Raw genomic sequence first — 15,103 nt, forward strand, 5'->3', positions numbered from 1 at the left:
GTCATTAATCTGAAGTAACTTCAAGGGAGATTAGAATAGGTCTTGCACCGCAAGCCCCATTTCTTTCTTACAGGATGGCAGGGAAGGCTTCGGCACAATTTGGCTGAATATACCATTTTAAGAGCTTTCTGCACTTGGGATGAAATTATACAAAGACTTATTTATTTTAATTGTAAAAATTATTATTATGGTATTTCTGTTTGTTGGAATGACAGAATTAACTCATACCAAATCAGCAACTGATACAGGTGGTACGCCGCACATGCAAAACAGTTCATTTGAAAAATAGCATCTGATAAAATAATCCTGTTCCTCTTAAAAAAATATGGAGGGATGAGGGAAATGAGAATTTAGAAAGGATGGGAAGGGGTAAAGATTATTAAATTAAGAAAATTTAAACTATTTAAAGGATTTTTCCCCTCATACATTAAAGCTTCTGAAGTCATTAGAAGTGTAATAACCCCTGGAAGAGGTCTATGTCTGTATTGGCAACTGGAAGGTCAGAGTATTAGTAATATTACTAAGATTTGACTGGAGTATACATTTCCATCCTTTGTATAACAGGACATGGGAATTTAATAAAAAAGCTTTCCAGAGGAAAAAAAAGAAGTCTTTTTTCACAACAGTTTCTTGCACCTTTGACTCATAACTTAGTGCAAACAGAAGAAATCCTGCATGGACCTTCCTCTTGGTTTACTTGGCAGAAATATCATAGTGAGAGATCACTTACTTGTCCAAGTAAGCTAGCAATGTGGAGTGCGTATGACATAGGTGGTGCTTCTGTGGATAGCATCACCATGAGACTTTTAAGGTAGATCCACAACCTTGCTCAGTCCTTTTTATGTTCTTTAGCAGCAAAATCTGCCACTTGGACTTGGAAATGTGTCAGTGACATTTAGTGTCTTCCGTGGGGGAAATGCATGGCTTTGCACTGGTGACCTAGTTTTTAAGTAAACAGACTTTTTTGTTAATGTATTGGACCTATTTTGTGTAACTTGAGAACAGCAAATACAGGTAATCATATCTATGTCTTGGCTTGTAAAGTGTGTGTACATAGTATGGTCTTTTTGGCAGGAATAAATAATAAGCTGCTACATTTCAGTATATTCTCTGTGGCTAAACTAAAAATGACTCCTGGATGACCAAGGTGGAAGACCAGCACTCAAGAAGTCCAAGACTTACTGCCCATGCATGGACTCTCCAAAACTGAAGAATGCATCCTGGATGACTACAGCTGCATTCTAGAGTGGTAGGAGATTTTGAGTTACTATTGCATTATAACCATTCTGGCCAATGCTGCTATTAGAACACCCTGATCTAAAACAAAACACTTATCCCCTCCAATCCCCAACTCTTCCATTACTTCATGCAGGAAGTAGGCAAATAGGATTTTGATGACTGTGTGCAGCTGTGGCCTCTCTGGTTTCAATTTAGTAGAACTGGGAAAGCTTTGAAGGTCAGCAAGAAGACAAAGCTATGTAGAAGAAATGTAAGGCAAGGGGCCTTCTAAGAAAACATCTCTTTGAGTGAAGAAAGGTCTGTAAGAAACCTGAATGTCACTGAAGGGATGTTGAAAACTTGCTTGTTTCATCCCTTTCTGCATTTGCCTGAAATTTGTCTTGCAATACAAACAACTGATATTAAATGAAGGTAGCATGAGGCAGGTTTAAAACAAACAGGAGGAGGTTTGTTCTCACAGCAAGACTCTTCCATCAGCTTTTATTTTTTTTCTCTTGCAGTTTCTTAGGCTGATAGCAGTCTGTTTATGGAGATGCCCTGGTTTAGGTCTGGGTTCAGAAATGTAAGTGCCAGAAGTCTCATCTGCAGCTGACAGCAAGGCTCCTTTTTCCACAGTGCATGTCCTAACGTAAGTCTGAAAAGATGTAACCTGCAAGGTTTAAAATGTCACGTGTGACAAAAATACCTTCAGTTAAATCTCTTCCCTCTTACATTTTTGAATGGTCTTTGAATGAGGAATTTAATTCAGTTCTCAGATACCAGTCTATACAAGCATTCACCCACATTATACTGATGTGAGTGAGGGTGGAGAACAACCCAGAAATCGTATCAATCATGATGGATTTCTTGCTCTGAAAAAGTTTTAAACCTCTGCGATATTTTATTTATATTTATATATATATATATATATACACACATGACTTAACCACCACCATTTGAACATTGCTTTGGAATATAGATAGTAGAACATAAAAATTAAATCTTCAGTGATACACATCAAAAAGCTAGTGTGTGCAATGTTAAACTCGGCTATTCTTGGTCCTATTTTGAAAGAAAAGGGGAAAAGTTGACTTTTTGATTCTGGATGTTTTTTTTTTCCCCAAATAGTTGTACATAATTTATACTTCTGAGGAACTTAAACCATACCTGAATGTTTATCCGAGCATGTTTGGCTTGCCTTTCAACCCATATTCCCCAGACGAAGTTGCTTTCCATGTACTAGACTTTATTTTGGCAGATACAGTGTTACTGATTGTTTGAGAGGGGGTTGAGCAACAACGCGCAAATTATCTCCTGAGTGTTTGGCAAAGAGAGCAAAATAGACAGTTACTGGGAGGCAATAGCATGAAGCTGTCTACTTTAGAGGACATCTGGGAGTTTCAGTGTATTGCTAAATCAGTCCTCAGCTTTTAATAGTTTTAACCAGGAATTCTCAAGCTAGTGACAGTTTGTCTCTTTATGGAAGCGCATTTGGATCATAAGAGCTGCATTCCTTCCTACTCCGCTGAGGTGCGAGTGATGAAAACCAGAACAGCGCCTTCCGTGCGCGGTGTCCGGGTAAGTCACGGGCCGGTGCCTGCAGTGGGGTCTCTCTCAGCCAATCTCGCCATGTTTCAGAGGTCCCAACCACCGTGCGCTGACTGAGCTTCCTGCTGCCCCGTCCAGTCCCGGGAACGGTGTTTGCTGTTTTGAACCGTGCTCGGGACTCGCAGGGAAGAGCCTTGCTGCCGCGGGTGTACCCGCCCTTGTTGCCCGTCACGGACGCCCTGCTGCGCGCCTGGGGTGGGGTGCGGAGCCTGGGCTGCCGCCGTTATCAGCCTGGCTGGCAGCGGCGGGCGCTCCCCGGCGGGGCTGCTCGTGTACACCCGGGCTCCCGCGGCACCGCAGGAGGGGAATGGAACCGTGGGGGCCCGGGGACCCCGCCAGAACCGCGGTGCCTCAACACGGACCCGGCCAGGAGCTGCTCCGGGCTCCGCCGCCTCCACCGTTGGCTCGGCCGGCGCCTTCCGGGGCAGCGCTGAGGGACCCGGAAGTGCTCTTGGCGAGCATCGGTAGCTCTGTCTCCCGTAGTAACGGCGGCGGGGTGCCCGTAGCAACAGGGTCGCCATGCCGGTGTGGCTGCGGGAGTACAGCTGGCGGCAGACCGGCTCCGCCGTGTACCTCTCGCTGCCCTTGCGCGGCGTTCGGGTCACCCCCGCCAACATCTTCTGCACTGACCAGTACCTGAAGGTGGGGCGGCCTCGCTCCTTTCACAGGCCTTCTGTCGTGAAGTGTTGCTGCTTGAGATGTGTTACGGCCCATGGGCCTGTGCCTTGGTGTTACTTCATAGCGCTGTTAAAAAGAACACGCTTAACGCATCACGGCAGTGATGTCAAATTTATAATCTTTTATAATTGTTAATCTATAATTTTTTTTTTTTTTTGCTGCAGACTGTTAAATATCTATCCTACAAATAGAATGGCTTTATCACTGATTGTGCCTCTCTGTACTAATGCTTTTGCTACTCAGTAGGCACCAGCTGCCTTTTCTCTCATAAATGGCCTGAGTTATGCACATCTGCTTATATTATGAATAATTGTAAATTTAAAATCTTCTGTTGCAGAAGAACCATTTTTTTCAGTCTCTCTTACCTGATCTAATAAAATATATCACTGCCATACTGGGCACTAAGCAAAGCAGTTCTGCCAATAGGATGTTTTTCTTGAGGTTTATTGTATGCTCATACTCAGTATTTTGAATATGTGAGATTTAATTAAAAATTGTAAATATCAGTACAAATTAATTATACTTTTATAGGTAAGCGTCCCTCCCTTTTTATTTGAAGCCATTTTATACGCTCCTATTGATGAAACAAACAGCACAGCAAAGATTGGAAATGGAATCATTTTCTTCACTTTGTATAAAAAAGAAGAGGCCATGTGGGATTCCCTGACTATAGAAAATGGTAAGTTCTCTACTGTGAACAGTAGATTGTGTGTAAGAAACCGAAACTGTGCCAAGACTTTTTGCACCATAATAAGCAATGTGAACTTCTGCTGCTAGATATCTGCTAAGTTAAACCTTGTTGTTCATTGTTAAAAACAGAAGGTATACGGAAACATAAAAAGAATATCCTCTGGGTCTAGTGTGCACAAAACAAAACAGTGTTTCTTGTAAAGCTTACGTATTGTGTGTACGTGACTCTTAGTTTTTCATTTTTAGAGACAGTGCTTTATGGAATTTGAACCAGGTTGCATTTTCCCAGACAAAGCAGCGAAAGGAATTCTGGGTTTATGAACATGATGCAGAACATTAGAACTTCAGGCCTAAATTATTGAAATAGTTTGTGTTTTTTAAGATAACAAGGAGAAACTGCAGTATCTAAGAGAGAATGCTGTTCTAAAAGCCCATGAAAAGGCAAAAGAGGAAACAGAAGCAAAAAAAGTTGCAAAACAGGAACACAAAAAGTATGCTTTGGAGGCCACAATGAAGGTAAGTGTAGAAGGGAATCTGCAAGATACATCCATATAACTATTACCAAGTGATCTGGCGGCTGCTTGGTTAATCGTACCTTAAAAAGATGAGAAGCACTCATTTTTATGTCAGTCGAAGGAGACTGCAGTCATGTGGCAAAACTGTAATCTCTTGTGGCCTTTGCATAAGCACAAGTGTTAAATCATTTAGTACTGTCAAAAATACTAGTTATTTCTTTTAAATCTTATTTATTGTTACATTTTATACCAGACTTGCTGTTTATTGCCTTTTGTGTTGTGTATCTTTAGCGTTTTGTGTTTATGTGCATTTTAAGATACAGTCTTCAAAATTTCAATGTACATAAAAAGCCTGATCACGTCAGTTGTGTTTAAAAGGGTCTTCTTAAAGTATACAATGAAATTTTAACATTGCATATCCAACTTGGACCAAAATGAACTGCAATTAGGGACTTTCGTAGTAGCAATGTTGTACCTATTCTACCTATGTAATAATTTCATATAGGAGAAAAAAGAAATAGTGTATTAAAATCAAACCATGTATTTTACGTTTTGCATATTCCAGAGAGGTGCCTTGGAATATGGCTAGGATTTTCCCTGTTTACAAGTAAAACTTGTTTCTGAATGTTTCTTGGTCATACCTTCGTATTGGTAGTAACAGTTAAGAGATACAACTTCTAAAAACTAATCAGAGGTTTTTACTCTCCCAGTCACTTTGAGTGTCTTCCATAACTCTGCTTGTACAATCACATCAATGACGACACTGTGCTTAGGGTATGGATACTGCGAAAATAATGGTAACTTCTGCTTGGTCATCTTCTTATTAGCAGATGTTACATATCTCAGGTTTATCATTCAAACAGCTAGAAGAAGCAGAAAGAAAAAGAATTGAAGATCTGAAAGAAAAGGAGAGACAGAAGGTCACAAAGGAGTTGGAGTTATGGAAAAAACAGCAAGAAGATGCTGAGAAACAAAAGAGGGTACAAAAAGGAGGGAAACTACATCAAGAAGCAGATCAACTAAAGGAGAGGAAAAAGGAAAAGATGGACAAAACTAGGATTCTTAATGAAGGAACTTCTGAAACCAGACTCAAACCTACTAAAGGTTGTCATACTGAAGTGTATTTTATCGTTCTTTACAGTGTGGGTATAACTATATTCCTAGCTATTTCTAATTCATCATTTATCTTTGTCTCCACCATACTGATCTAATTCTCTTAGTTTGCAGTTATTATGGTGTCTTCATTTTCAGGTAATTTATTGAGCTAAAGCATGTGAGTTCTTAGCTCTTGTTTAAGCCCTTGGAAATACAAGGGCAGGTTTTTTTCCAAGCTTTAGAAAAGTAAACCAGAAAGCCTTTCTTACAGTGTAATACAGGCTTTTGGAGGGTGTAATTCATGTTACCAAAAGTAACCTAACTGCTGGTTTTCAAAGAAACATGCAATCTCCTTTCACTTTCTCTATCCCACAACTTGGCCCCACAGAGACCCATTTCAGGGAACTAAAACAACAGAAAGTATTTAATTTTTAGTTGTTTTGTTTGTTTTGGTAAGGTTAGTTTTAGCTCTTGCAGTTGCCCTGTCAGAGACTTATGCAAGTGACAGAGATAGTGGTGTAAGAGGAATTCAAGTTCGTGACAAACAACGTAGCCAGTAAATAGATGGCATTACACAGTAAGAACATACTTTTTTTTTTAACCTTCCTTTCAAAAGAACAAGTCTAAACCTTTCTCAAGCTAATAGAAGTTTTGTTCTAATGCTCACAATCTCTGAATTATGTGTACTTCAGACTTCGGAAGAAAATGAGAGAAACCTCTTTTGCTCCAATTTTCATTTCCAGTGCTCCAATTCTTTTCACAGGTCATGGTTCCTATAGTATGTTTTCAGAAAACTTAAAGGAGGAACAATTACCAGCTCCTCGATCTGCTGCTACAATTAAAATCAACTTTACATCACGATTTTTCCCTACAGCTCTGCGAGAATCTCGCGTTGCAGAAGAGGAGGAGGTAAGGATTTCTCTCTGGTTTAGTACAATGCTTCTACTGTCTTCCAAGGTGAGTTATTTACCATGTGTTCAGCAGGTTGACGAAGATGGTACCAGTGCCAATATTCTTATCTTCCAAGGAAGACTGTCTTATTTAAATTAAGATTTAAAGAAACACTTCTGTATAAAAAGTGTTTTCACTAAGCATGTGATTGTGCAGATTAATAAATAGCATGTTCCCTTTTCTGGGAGGGCAAAAAAACCAACACAGCAGTGTTAATTTAATTCCTTGAAATACAGCATTTGAAATGTCTCTATATATACTTATATTTAATATTCTTCAAGTTCTGTCTTCTTAAAAAGAAGTTCACTGTTAGCTCTTTTGTGCTCTATTGAGTGAACACAAAGAGTCATTTTGGAGTTCCAAAACAAACAAGCAACAAAAACGTATTAGTGATTCAGTAATGTTGCTTCTTACATGGTAATAAAATATTTGGGAAAAATTGGAAGTTTTTTTCATATCTGACATTATAAAAGATTTCTCCCTGTCCAAATTATGTGGCCAATAGAATTCTTTTGATAGGACTGAGTTAAGAGATGAAAGCAAAATTCTTTTTTGGATTTGGATTTTGCTTCAGAAGTACTACTTGCACATTGTATATTTACAGTGGCTACGTAAGCAAGCAGAAGCTCGAAGAACAATAAGTGCTGATTTGTCTGAGCTGGAAGATTTAGAAGAAGAGGAGAAGAATCCAGATTGGTTAAAGGACAAAGGAAAGTAAGCTAGATTTGAAGATATATTTAAATGAGTTACATAGTCTGTTACTTAGTTTTGATATTTTCTATTTATCCTAGACACAGGTGGTGAATGTCTGCGCAGTAGAGAATTTATTAACAGCTTATGGGGTTTGAATCTGATAGTCATGAGATGAAATTGCTACAGCTCATGATAGACAAAATCATTGTGAACACACGGTGCATATTTTTGATGTGGAAAGTCTGATAATCAGATACATGGCTTTCGGGATTAGTCCTGCCTCTACCTAGATGTGTCCGCCTCTTACTGGTCTTGCTGTTCTTCCACTGCCTCTGAGAAACGACTATTTGTGTATCTATATGCTATAGTCAGCATCACATTTGACTGAATTGCAGCTATGGTCTCAGAAAAGGCTATAAATGACCATTTCCAAGGGAAAAGTGGTTAAAACTTCAAATTTTTGAAAATGAATTTTAAGAATAAGTGGGTATTTATTTTGTGATTTATCACCTTGTTTAAAGTGTATGTTTCACTTTTTGTTTTATACTTAGCAAAATGTTTGCAACGGGAAACTATCTTGCAGCTGTAAATGCCTATAACCTTGCAGTGAGGCTAAATAATAAGCTTCCCCTGTTGTACCTGAATCGTGCTGCCTGCCACCTTAAACTGAGAAATCTACATAAAGCTATTGAAGATTCCTCTAAGGTAAAAATACGCAGGTTCTCACACTGTCGTCTTATACGTGGTTGTGATTTATTACCGTAATGGTTGTGTTTCAACCCCCCAAACCATGCTTCCAAACACTTGGGAAGAATGGCCTATGTTGACTCAATACATGTTTCTTTACAAGTAAAATATTTTAGGAATATATACACTTGAAAAAAAAAAAGGCAACTTTGAGCAGAAAAAAAAAGAAAATATAGAGAGATATCACTTGTGTTATGTTGTGGTGTTCTTCATTTTGTGGGAAGAAAATAAAAAAGGTGGTGGAGATGAGGAGGATAACTTAAAAAAAAAAAACAAACAAACCAGCCATTTTTAAAGAAGGGCTGCATTATCTTGATATTTTAGCAGCCATTATTTGTGCAATGAGAAAGGAGTGATCTTAAATGGCACCTGAATAGTTTGGAGACAGTTTTCCTAGAATTATTATTTTTTTTTAGGTTATTATTTTTTTTTTTTAACTAATTTTGAGCTTCTTGAGGCTTGAAACTTGGGGTTTTTCCTAGGAAATACTACTACTACAAAAAAAGGCATCTTTTCTAGGGCTGCGTTTTTTTCTTCTGGGTATATAATATCATATATGAAAACAGAATACATTATTTGTCTGTAATAAACGTTTAAGACAGTATTTGTCAGTTTTTAGCCATGGAAATGAAACTGTAGCAAACTGCTGGGTAACAGATACAAATCTTAATGACTAGACTCACAAGCCATGTAGTTAAATCTGAATAGTTATTTTCTATTTGAATAGTTATTATGTTACTGTATAATCGTAGTAATTGAGAGGGGTGTGTGTAAATGAGAAAAAAACAAACTGAGGCAAAATCTCCCTCTAAATATTTTGTGTGTTTTCATTTGTAAAGGCACTAGAACTGTTGACACCACCTGTTTCTGATAATGAGAATGCTCGAGTAAAAGCATATGTGAGACGTGGAACAGCGTTTTGTCAGCTGGAATTATATACTGAAGGTAAGACCTCAATTTTGTGTAAATGTGCATGTGAATTTATAGTGACACATAAGTAATTAGCTCAGTGAGACTGCTCACACCTTTATTTTTTTTGGGAGAGTCGTTAAAGGAGGCCTGTACAAAGTAGGTCTCTTCATTATGAACCTTTATACAACATTCCTTATTTTTTTAATTTATATCAAAATATTTACTGGCTAATTGTAATTCCACTTGAAAAATCTTAACAATTTTGAGAAAATTGATTGTACTCCTAATTTGAGGAGTACAAACTAGTTTTTGCATTGAGGAGTTTAGGGAGTTATGTATCCTCTGGTCTTGGTTCAGTCTTTCTGTGCATGATGACCAACTATTGACCATAGCAGCTTGGTGGCCATAGAAGGTATTAGTGAAGAATGAATGAGAGGTTGGAGATGAGATATTTGCACTGGGAGGCAGTGGAATGTAGGAGGCAAACTGATATGAAACTAGGTTGCACTAATTTTGCTATTCATGAAGCCACGTTTTATTGGTTTTGAGATTTTATTTACAGTATTTCCAACTATAGAACAAAGTAACCTAAAATAACCTGAAATATTTCTAAAATATTTGCTTGAGAAGTGCTTAGTAACGTACCTTGGTAAAAATACGCATGGAATCCATACTGGTCAGCAAAATGTTTCATCAAGTATGTGTAATTTGTGTGAAAATACCTGAATTAAGTGTCCCTACTGAGCTCTCAAAGAGTATCAGTTTAATTTTGTAAGGCAAAAAGTTACAAAAATTGGAAGTTGTTAGAAAGTAGAAGGTGAAGAATATTCCAAACGTCAGGAGTGAAATACTAACCTTTTCCCACTGATTACTTTTTTCAGCCTATGAATCACTTCTTCATTCCCTTACAGCTTCATTTGCACTTGGAAACCTTTATTTTACTTCCTGTACTTAAGGTTTGCTTTACCCCCGCTCAAGCTCTAGTATTCACAGTTCACGTCTTTTGTTTCTTGTTTTCATGCGCTTTCCATTTGTCGTTCATTGTTTTCTCTCTTCTGCAGAAGACTTTTGAACACTCCCCTCATGCACATGTGTATATGTATATATGGGAATGAAGAGGCTCTGTTTTCATGTTTCAGTACCTGAAAATGTTTACATAGTAGAGTGTTTCCACTAAAATGTTCTGCAAAAGAATATAAATAAAATACAAATTTATTTACTGACAAAAGTTAAACCTAGTGTCATTTCTGCGTGTGACTGGAGAGCACTTATTTCTGGTTAGTTGCTAAAGAGGACGCTCGTGTCACTGATTGACATTAACGTATCTGTATTAGGTCTCCAGGATTATGAAGCAGCTCTGAAGATTGATCCTAAAAATATAACTATAGAAAAAGATGCTGAGAAGATTAGACACCTGATTCAAGGAACAACACCAGATTCTTAATTTCAAAACCAAAAACTTCTTGACAGAGGTGTCTTTTAAGGGCATCAGAAAGAATCTTAGTTCTCTTAGTATGTTGTTAACTAGACATTTTTCTGTTTCATCCAGAACACCTACAGAATTGGTAAAAGATTGGATATATGAATTACTATTTTTTGAAAGTATAGTATTATAACAAATACAATTATATATATTCTATATCATTTTGATACAAAGTTGTCAGTTTTGCTTTCTGTGAAATACTGGTGGGTTGAATATTAAAACATGCTTTTGGTACTTGATTTAAAGTTACTTATAACTAAATGAAATATTTGTCTGTAAATATCTACTGAATCTAGACAGTGAGTTTTGAAACAACTTCAGTAGCTCTGTATAGTCAACACCTGTTAACTTCTTATCTTTCTCTTCTCCACCAAAGCTGAAACAGTTGTGTGTTTTATGGTTGTGGTTATGTGCTTTCCTCTTATTGTTCATGGTGTTTGGCACATCTGAAACTAAGACAGTGAATTTAGATATTCTGGAATCTAATTTGGCAAACCTCTACCTAAGACAGTGAATTTAGATATCCTGGAATCTAATTTGGCAAACCTCTACCTAAGACAGTGAATTTAGATATTCTGGAATCTAATTTGGCAAACCTCTACCTAAGACAGTGAATTTAGATATTCTGGAATCTAATTTGGCAAACCTCTACCTGTAAGCATAGAGGTAGATTTTATGTAGTGCAGAACGTTCTTTTTAGCATTAAGTAATATACATTGAATATTTTCAGACTACTTGGAAAAATTTATTTGGACTGACCAGACAAGGTAAGTGGAACAATTATAAACCTGTGGCATTCTATTGTAGTGTAGCAGTAAATTAATCCTGTGATAAATGCTCCTATCAATGACTATGACTGACATCTTCCATCCTACTATGGTTAGTAAACTTATGGTGTAGCTGTAAAGAATATTCTAAATAAAACCATTGTTATTTGCATGCGAATGTATATTTTTCTTGAGCTATTATTTTAATTTGTATTCTGTTGACACTGGCCCGTATCTGAGGAATACTGGTGTGATTAAAGGTTCTCAAAAATGGGACCATCCTGGTGAGGTTACACGTGCTATAAAATGACATGAAGTGTGACACTGTGCTTTAAAGTCCTGCACTTGTTTTGGACAGTGGAAGAATGTAATATAGAATTGTATTGTGTGTGTATGTATGTGTATGTATGTATGTTAGCATTTTTATTACTGTGATAGCCTGAAGCACTGGGCTTGAGTGGTTCTGTTTTGTTAGGCATTCTATCCAAATTGTGACCATTTCAGCTACACTCCTCCAGTAGCTGTTCTAGCAGACTTGTGAATTTTCCACATCAGTCTGTTTCCTGATGATCATGTGTGGCTGATTTTTGTCCTTAGGAGAAAATATTTGTTATGCAGATATATGTTATTCTGTGCAGACTTTATGCTCTTGGATCAGGGAGGATTTGGCAGGCACTGCTTCCAGTTGCTTTACTTAGAGCCTTGAGAGGAGTGCTGAGGTGAGTCTGAAATGTCTGGGGTAGGTTCTGTTCCTTCTTTTCTGCAGGTATCTAATGCATTGCAATGGAAGGGGGTGAAAATTCTTTGTTTATAGTAGTTGGAAGGAGGGCAGTGCGGGAGCCTTAGTTGCCTCAGTTGAATGTAATGATTTACTCACCAAAATACAGCTTTTTTTCTTTTTATATGTATAATTACTGAGAGGAGGTGGGGGCTGAGGAGGACAGACAGTGGCAATGGGAAAAAGAAAATGCAAAGAAGCAGACACTGGTTATAAGCTCCTGATTTTCTGTTTTGGTTCCAGAGCCTATTAGGACAATCTGTATGCATCAGTATAGGCCAGTTCTGTTGTAGTGGTTTGTTACAGCTACTCAAGGTTGTTTTTTTCCTGTAGGTAGGCAACTTTTTCTATTGCTATGAAATAGGAACAGTGCCCCCTTTAAAGGTTAGGGAAGCACATGTGCTTGGTGGCATTAACAATATCTGTCTGTTTCATCTGATTGCATTGGGATTGATGGGTGTTAAACTTCTGACTTCAATACGTGAGCTGATAAATGTGTACACCATGTCCAAGTCATGCTTTCTTTTGGTATTAGTGTCCTGAGATGCAGAAATGTGGAGAGTACTTTACGTTTTGAAAACAGAAAATATTGTAATTAAAACAAATAAACCTTCAGGTCAATGACTCTTGTACTTAACTCTTTCTGAAAATTAGAGTTCCACATTTATGATACCAGTTTTGAAAGTTTTATTTTTGTGGGTTTAGGTCAGATGGAAAGATGGGCTACATCCTTTTTGCTACATCTTATTCAACCCACATGCTGGTTGTGGCTGAGATTGTGTTAATTCACAGTAGCTGGTATGGGACTCTGCTTTGGAGCTGTGCTGAAAACAGTGCTGATAACAGGGATGTTTTAGTTACTGTTGAGCAGTGCTTGCACAGTGTCAAGGCTTTTCCTGCTTCTCACCCCACCAGTGAGTAGGCTGGGGTGCACAAGAAGCTGGGAGGGGGACTTAGGGTATCCTGACTGACCCAGGGATGTCCCATACCATAAGGCATCATGCTCAGCATACAAAGCTGGGAGAAGAAGGAAGGGGAAGGAGGGATGTTCAAAGTGATGATGTTTGCTGTTCCAAGTAAACATCAGGTATGGTATGCTGGAGCCCTGCTTTCCTGGACATGACTGAACACCTAGCTGCCTGCCCATGGGAAGTGGTGAATGAATTCCTTATTTTGCTTTGCTTGTGTGCACAGCTTTTGCTTTACCTGTTAAATTGTCTTTATCTCAACCTATGAGTTTTCTCACTTCTACTGTTCTGATTCTCACCCCCATCCTATTGGGAAAGAGGGAGTGAGTGGCTCTGTGGGTCTGAGTTGCCAGCTGGGGTTAACCCATGACAACCCAGCAAAACCGAAATAAATCAGATGCTGACAGTTATTCCTAGAATGACTGAAAGAAGATTTGTTTTCTTAAAGCTACATGTCTAAGTGTATGACAAAAAGGTGGAGATCCATTTTTACAGAGTATGCTGGAAATGGGGATAATCATATACCCTACTTCTGTCAATGGCAGTGTTTAAGTATCTTGAAATGACCCATAAGTAAGGGGTTTGAAGATGTTTGATCCACCAGATCCACTGCAGGGTCCCACCATAGGTGGCACTACATTCACTTGCAGTTGTTTTAAACAGTAAAACCTGAGGTGTTCTAAGAGAACCATTGGTCATGTTTCAGGCTCCAGCACACATCAAAACACCATGAGGAGACTGGTTTTGCTCAGTGCTTGGACTTGATGGCAGTTTCTTGGCAGAAGTCATCTATTTGCCCCCATAAGGAGATGGATTTCAATTCACCCTTTCAAATAGCATGGCAAAGCATTTCAAATTTGTTAAGTGTTTGTGGTCAGAGCAAACATTGCTCAAGACGTGTATTGAAATACATTCGTGGGGGAGAGTGAGGAACTGACTTTTGACTTTATTTAGTAAACTGTGGACAGTGATAACTGGACTCATGTTGACAAGGAAGTGGATTAAAAAATTAGAATTTGCATCTACCTGAATATGTGTGGCAGAAATAATTAGAATGGGTAATAAAAACATGAATAAGAGTAGAAGTATAGTGAGATGTTGTGAATGCTTTATTTTGGTTTTGACTCCTCTTTTCCTAACATACAGAAATGTGCATACTAAGCCTTAAGAAACATCTCAATGACTGTACTCCCTTGCCTTAGTTTGGCTGTGCAAGCCCAAACCCTGCTGTTGTTCAGAGGTGCAATGAAATCTTTTTTCCTATGTTCCTCAGTCACAGGAAGGATGGCGAAAACATTTCAGTTGAGGTAAAACACTGGTAAGAAATTGTACTTTTCCTTTACTTTGTTTTGAGGCCTGTTTTTGTCTCCTGATCGTTTTTTGCTCCAGCACTGCTGGGGCTGTCTCTGGCCATTGGATGTACTCTGTGTGTTTGTCCCCCAGGGGCAAGGACAGCTTCTCCGGAGCAGCGCAGGGTGCAGGCATCTTGTTCCAAGCCTGAGCTGGTGGGCCACTGTCCAAATCAGTTAATTCACAGGCATCCTCAGGTGCAAGGATCAAGTATTCCTAGTCCATATGCTGCACTGGTTTGTTTCTTTTTCCTGTGTGTGCCAGCGGATGTGCTTTGTTGGGGCCGTTTTGTTTCTTTTCTTTCCTTTAGCACCAGCGCTATCCGCACGTAAAGGAGCGCGTCCCTTCGTAGCCGGGTGTCGGCGGGGTTACCCTGTGACCACAACTGACACGCTCCCCGCGCTGCAGGCCCCTCTGAGCCCGCTCCCCCGGGACAAACACTGGCCCCGCCTTGCTGCCCCGCTCCTCGCGGGCTCCCTCCTTCCCTCCGCGGACCCGCCACGCCGGCCCTGTTCCTGGCTCAGCCCGGCCCGGTGCCAACGTGCGGGGCCGCGGCGCGGCGTTGCCATAGCAGCGGGAGGCGCGGTTGCCGGCGGGGCGGGCCGCCCGCCGCGGTGCACGCCGGTCGCTGTAGTTGTGGCGGCGCGAGA

The 15,103-nt window shown here is 39.3% G+C and overlaps 1 protein-coding gene across 3 annotated transcripts; it reads left to right on the forward strand.

Annotated features, from left to right (window-relative positions):
- Positions 1-2,590: 2,590 nt before the first annotated feature.
- Positions 2,591-11,088, forward strand: DNAAF4 (dynein axonemal assembly factor 4). 3 transcript variants are annotated; one of them, XM_062627907.1, is made up of 9 exons: positions 2,591-2,796; positions 4,036-4,183; positions 4,577-4,710; positions 5,573-5,813; positions 6,568-6,713; positions 7,360-7,469; positions 8,000-8,153; positions 9,035-9,140; positions 10,442-11,088. In XM_062627907.1, exons 1-9 carry the CDS (start codon positions 2,698-2,700, stop codon positions 10,549-10,551), a joined length of 1,248 nt encoding a protein of 415 aa, XP_062483891.1. In that variant the 5' UTR covers positions 2,591-2,697; the 3' UTR covers positions 10,552-11,088. The 3 variants fall into 3 exon arrangements, with proteins under 3 accessions (XP_062483891.1, XP_062483898.1, XP_062483884.1); XM_062627914.1 differs by having other exon boundaries at positions 2,668-2,796; positions 4,064-4,183; XM_062627900.1 differs by lacking the exon at positions 2,591-2,796 and adding an exon at positions 3,307-3,468.
- The last annotated feature ends 4,015 nt before the right edge of the window (positions 11,089-15,103 follow it).

This window comes from Pezoporus occidentalis, unplaced genomic scaffold, assembly GCF_034315485.1.
Source record: "Pezoporus occidentalis ecotype Australia unplaced genomic scaffold, CSIRO_AGI_Poc_V1 ctg11, whole genome shotgun sequence".
Taxonomy (NCBI): Eukaryota; Metazoa; Chordata; class Aves; order Psittaciformes; family Psittacidae; genus Pezoporus; species Pezoporus occidentalis.

What these genes read in the sequence shown, in the direction of transcription:
- DNAAF4 (XM_062627900.1), top strand. Translation starts at nt 3,346, where the DNA reads ATGCCGGTGTGGCTGCGGGAGTACAGCTGGCGGCAGACCGGCTCCGCC. An exon ending in CTTTGGAGGCCACAATGAAG is followed by an intron (nt 4,711 to 5,572) that starts GTAAGTGTAGAA and finishes TCATTCAAACAG; the next exon opens with CTAGAAGAAGCAGAAAGAAA. An exon ending in TGGTTAAAGGACAAAGGAAA is followed by an intron (nt 7,470 to 7,999) that starts GTAAGCTAGATT and finishes TTTTATACTTAG; the next exon opens with CAAAATGTTTGCAACGGGAA.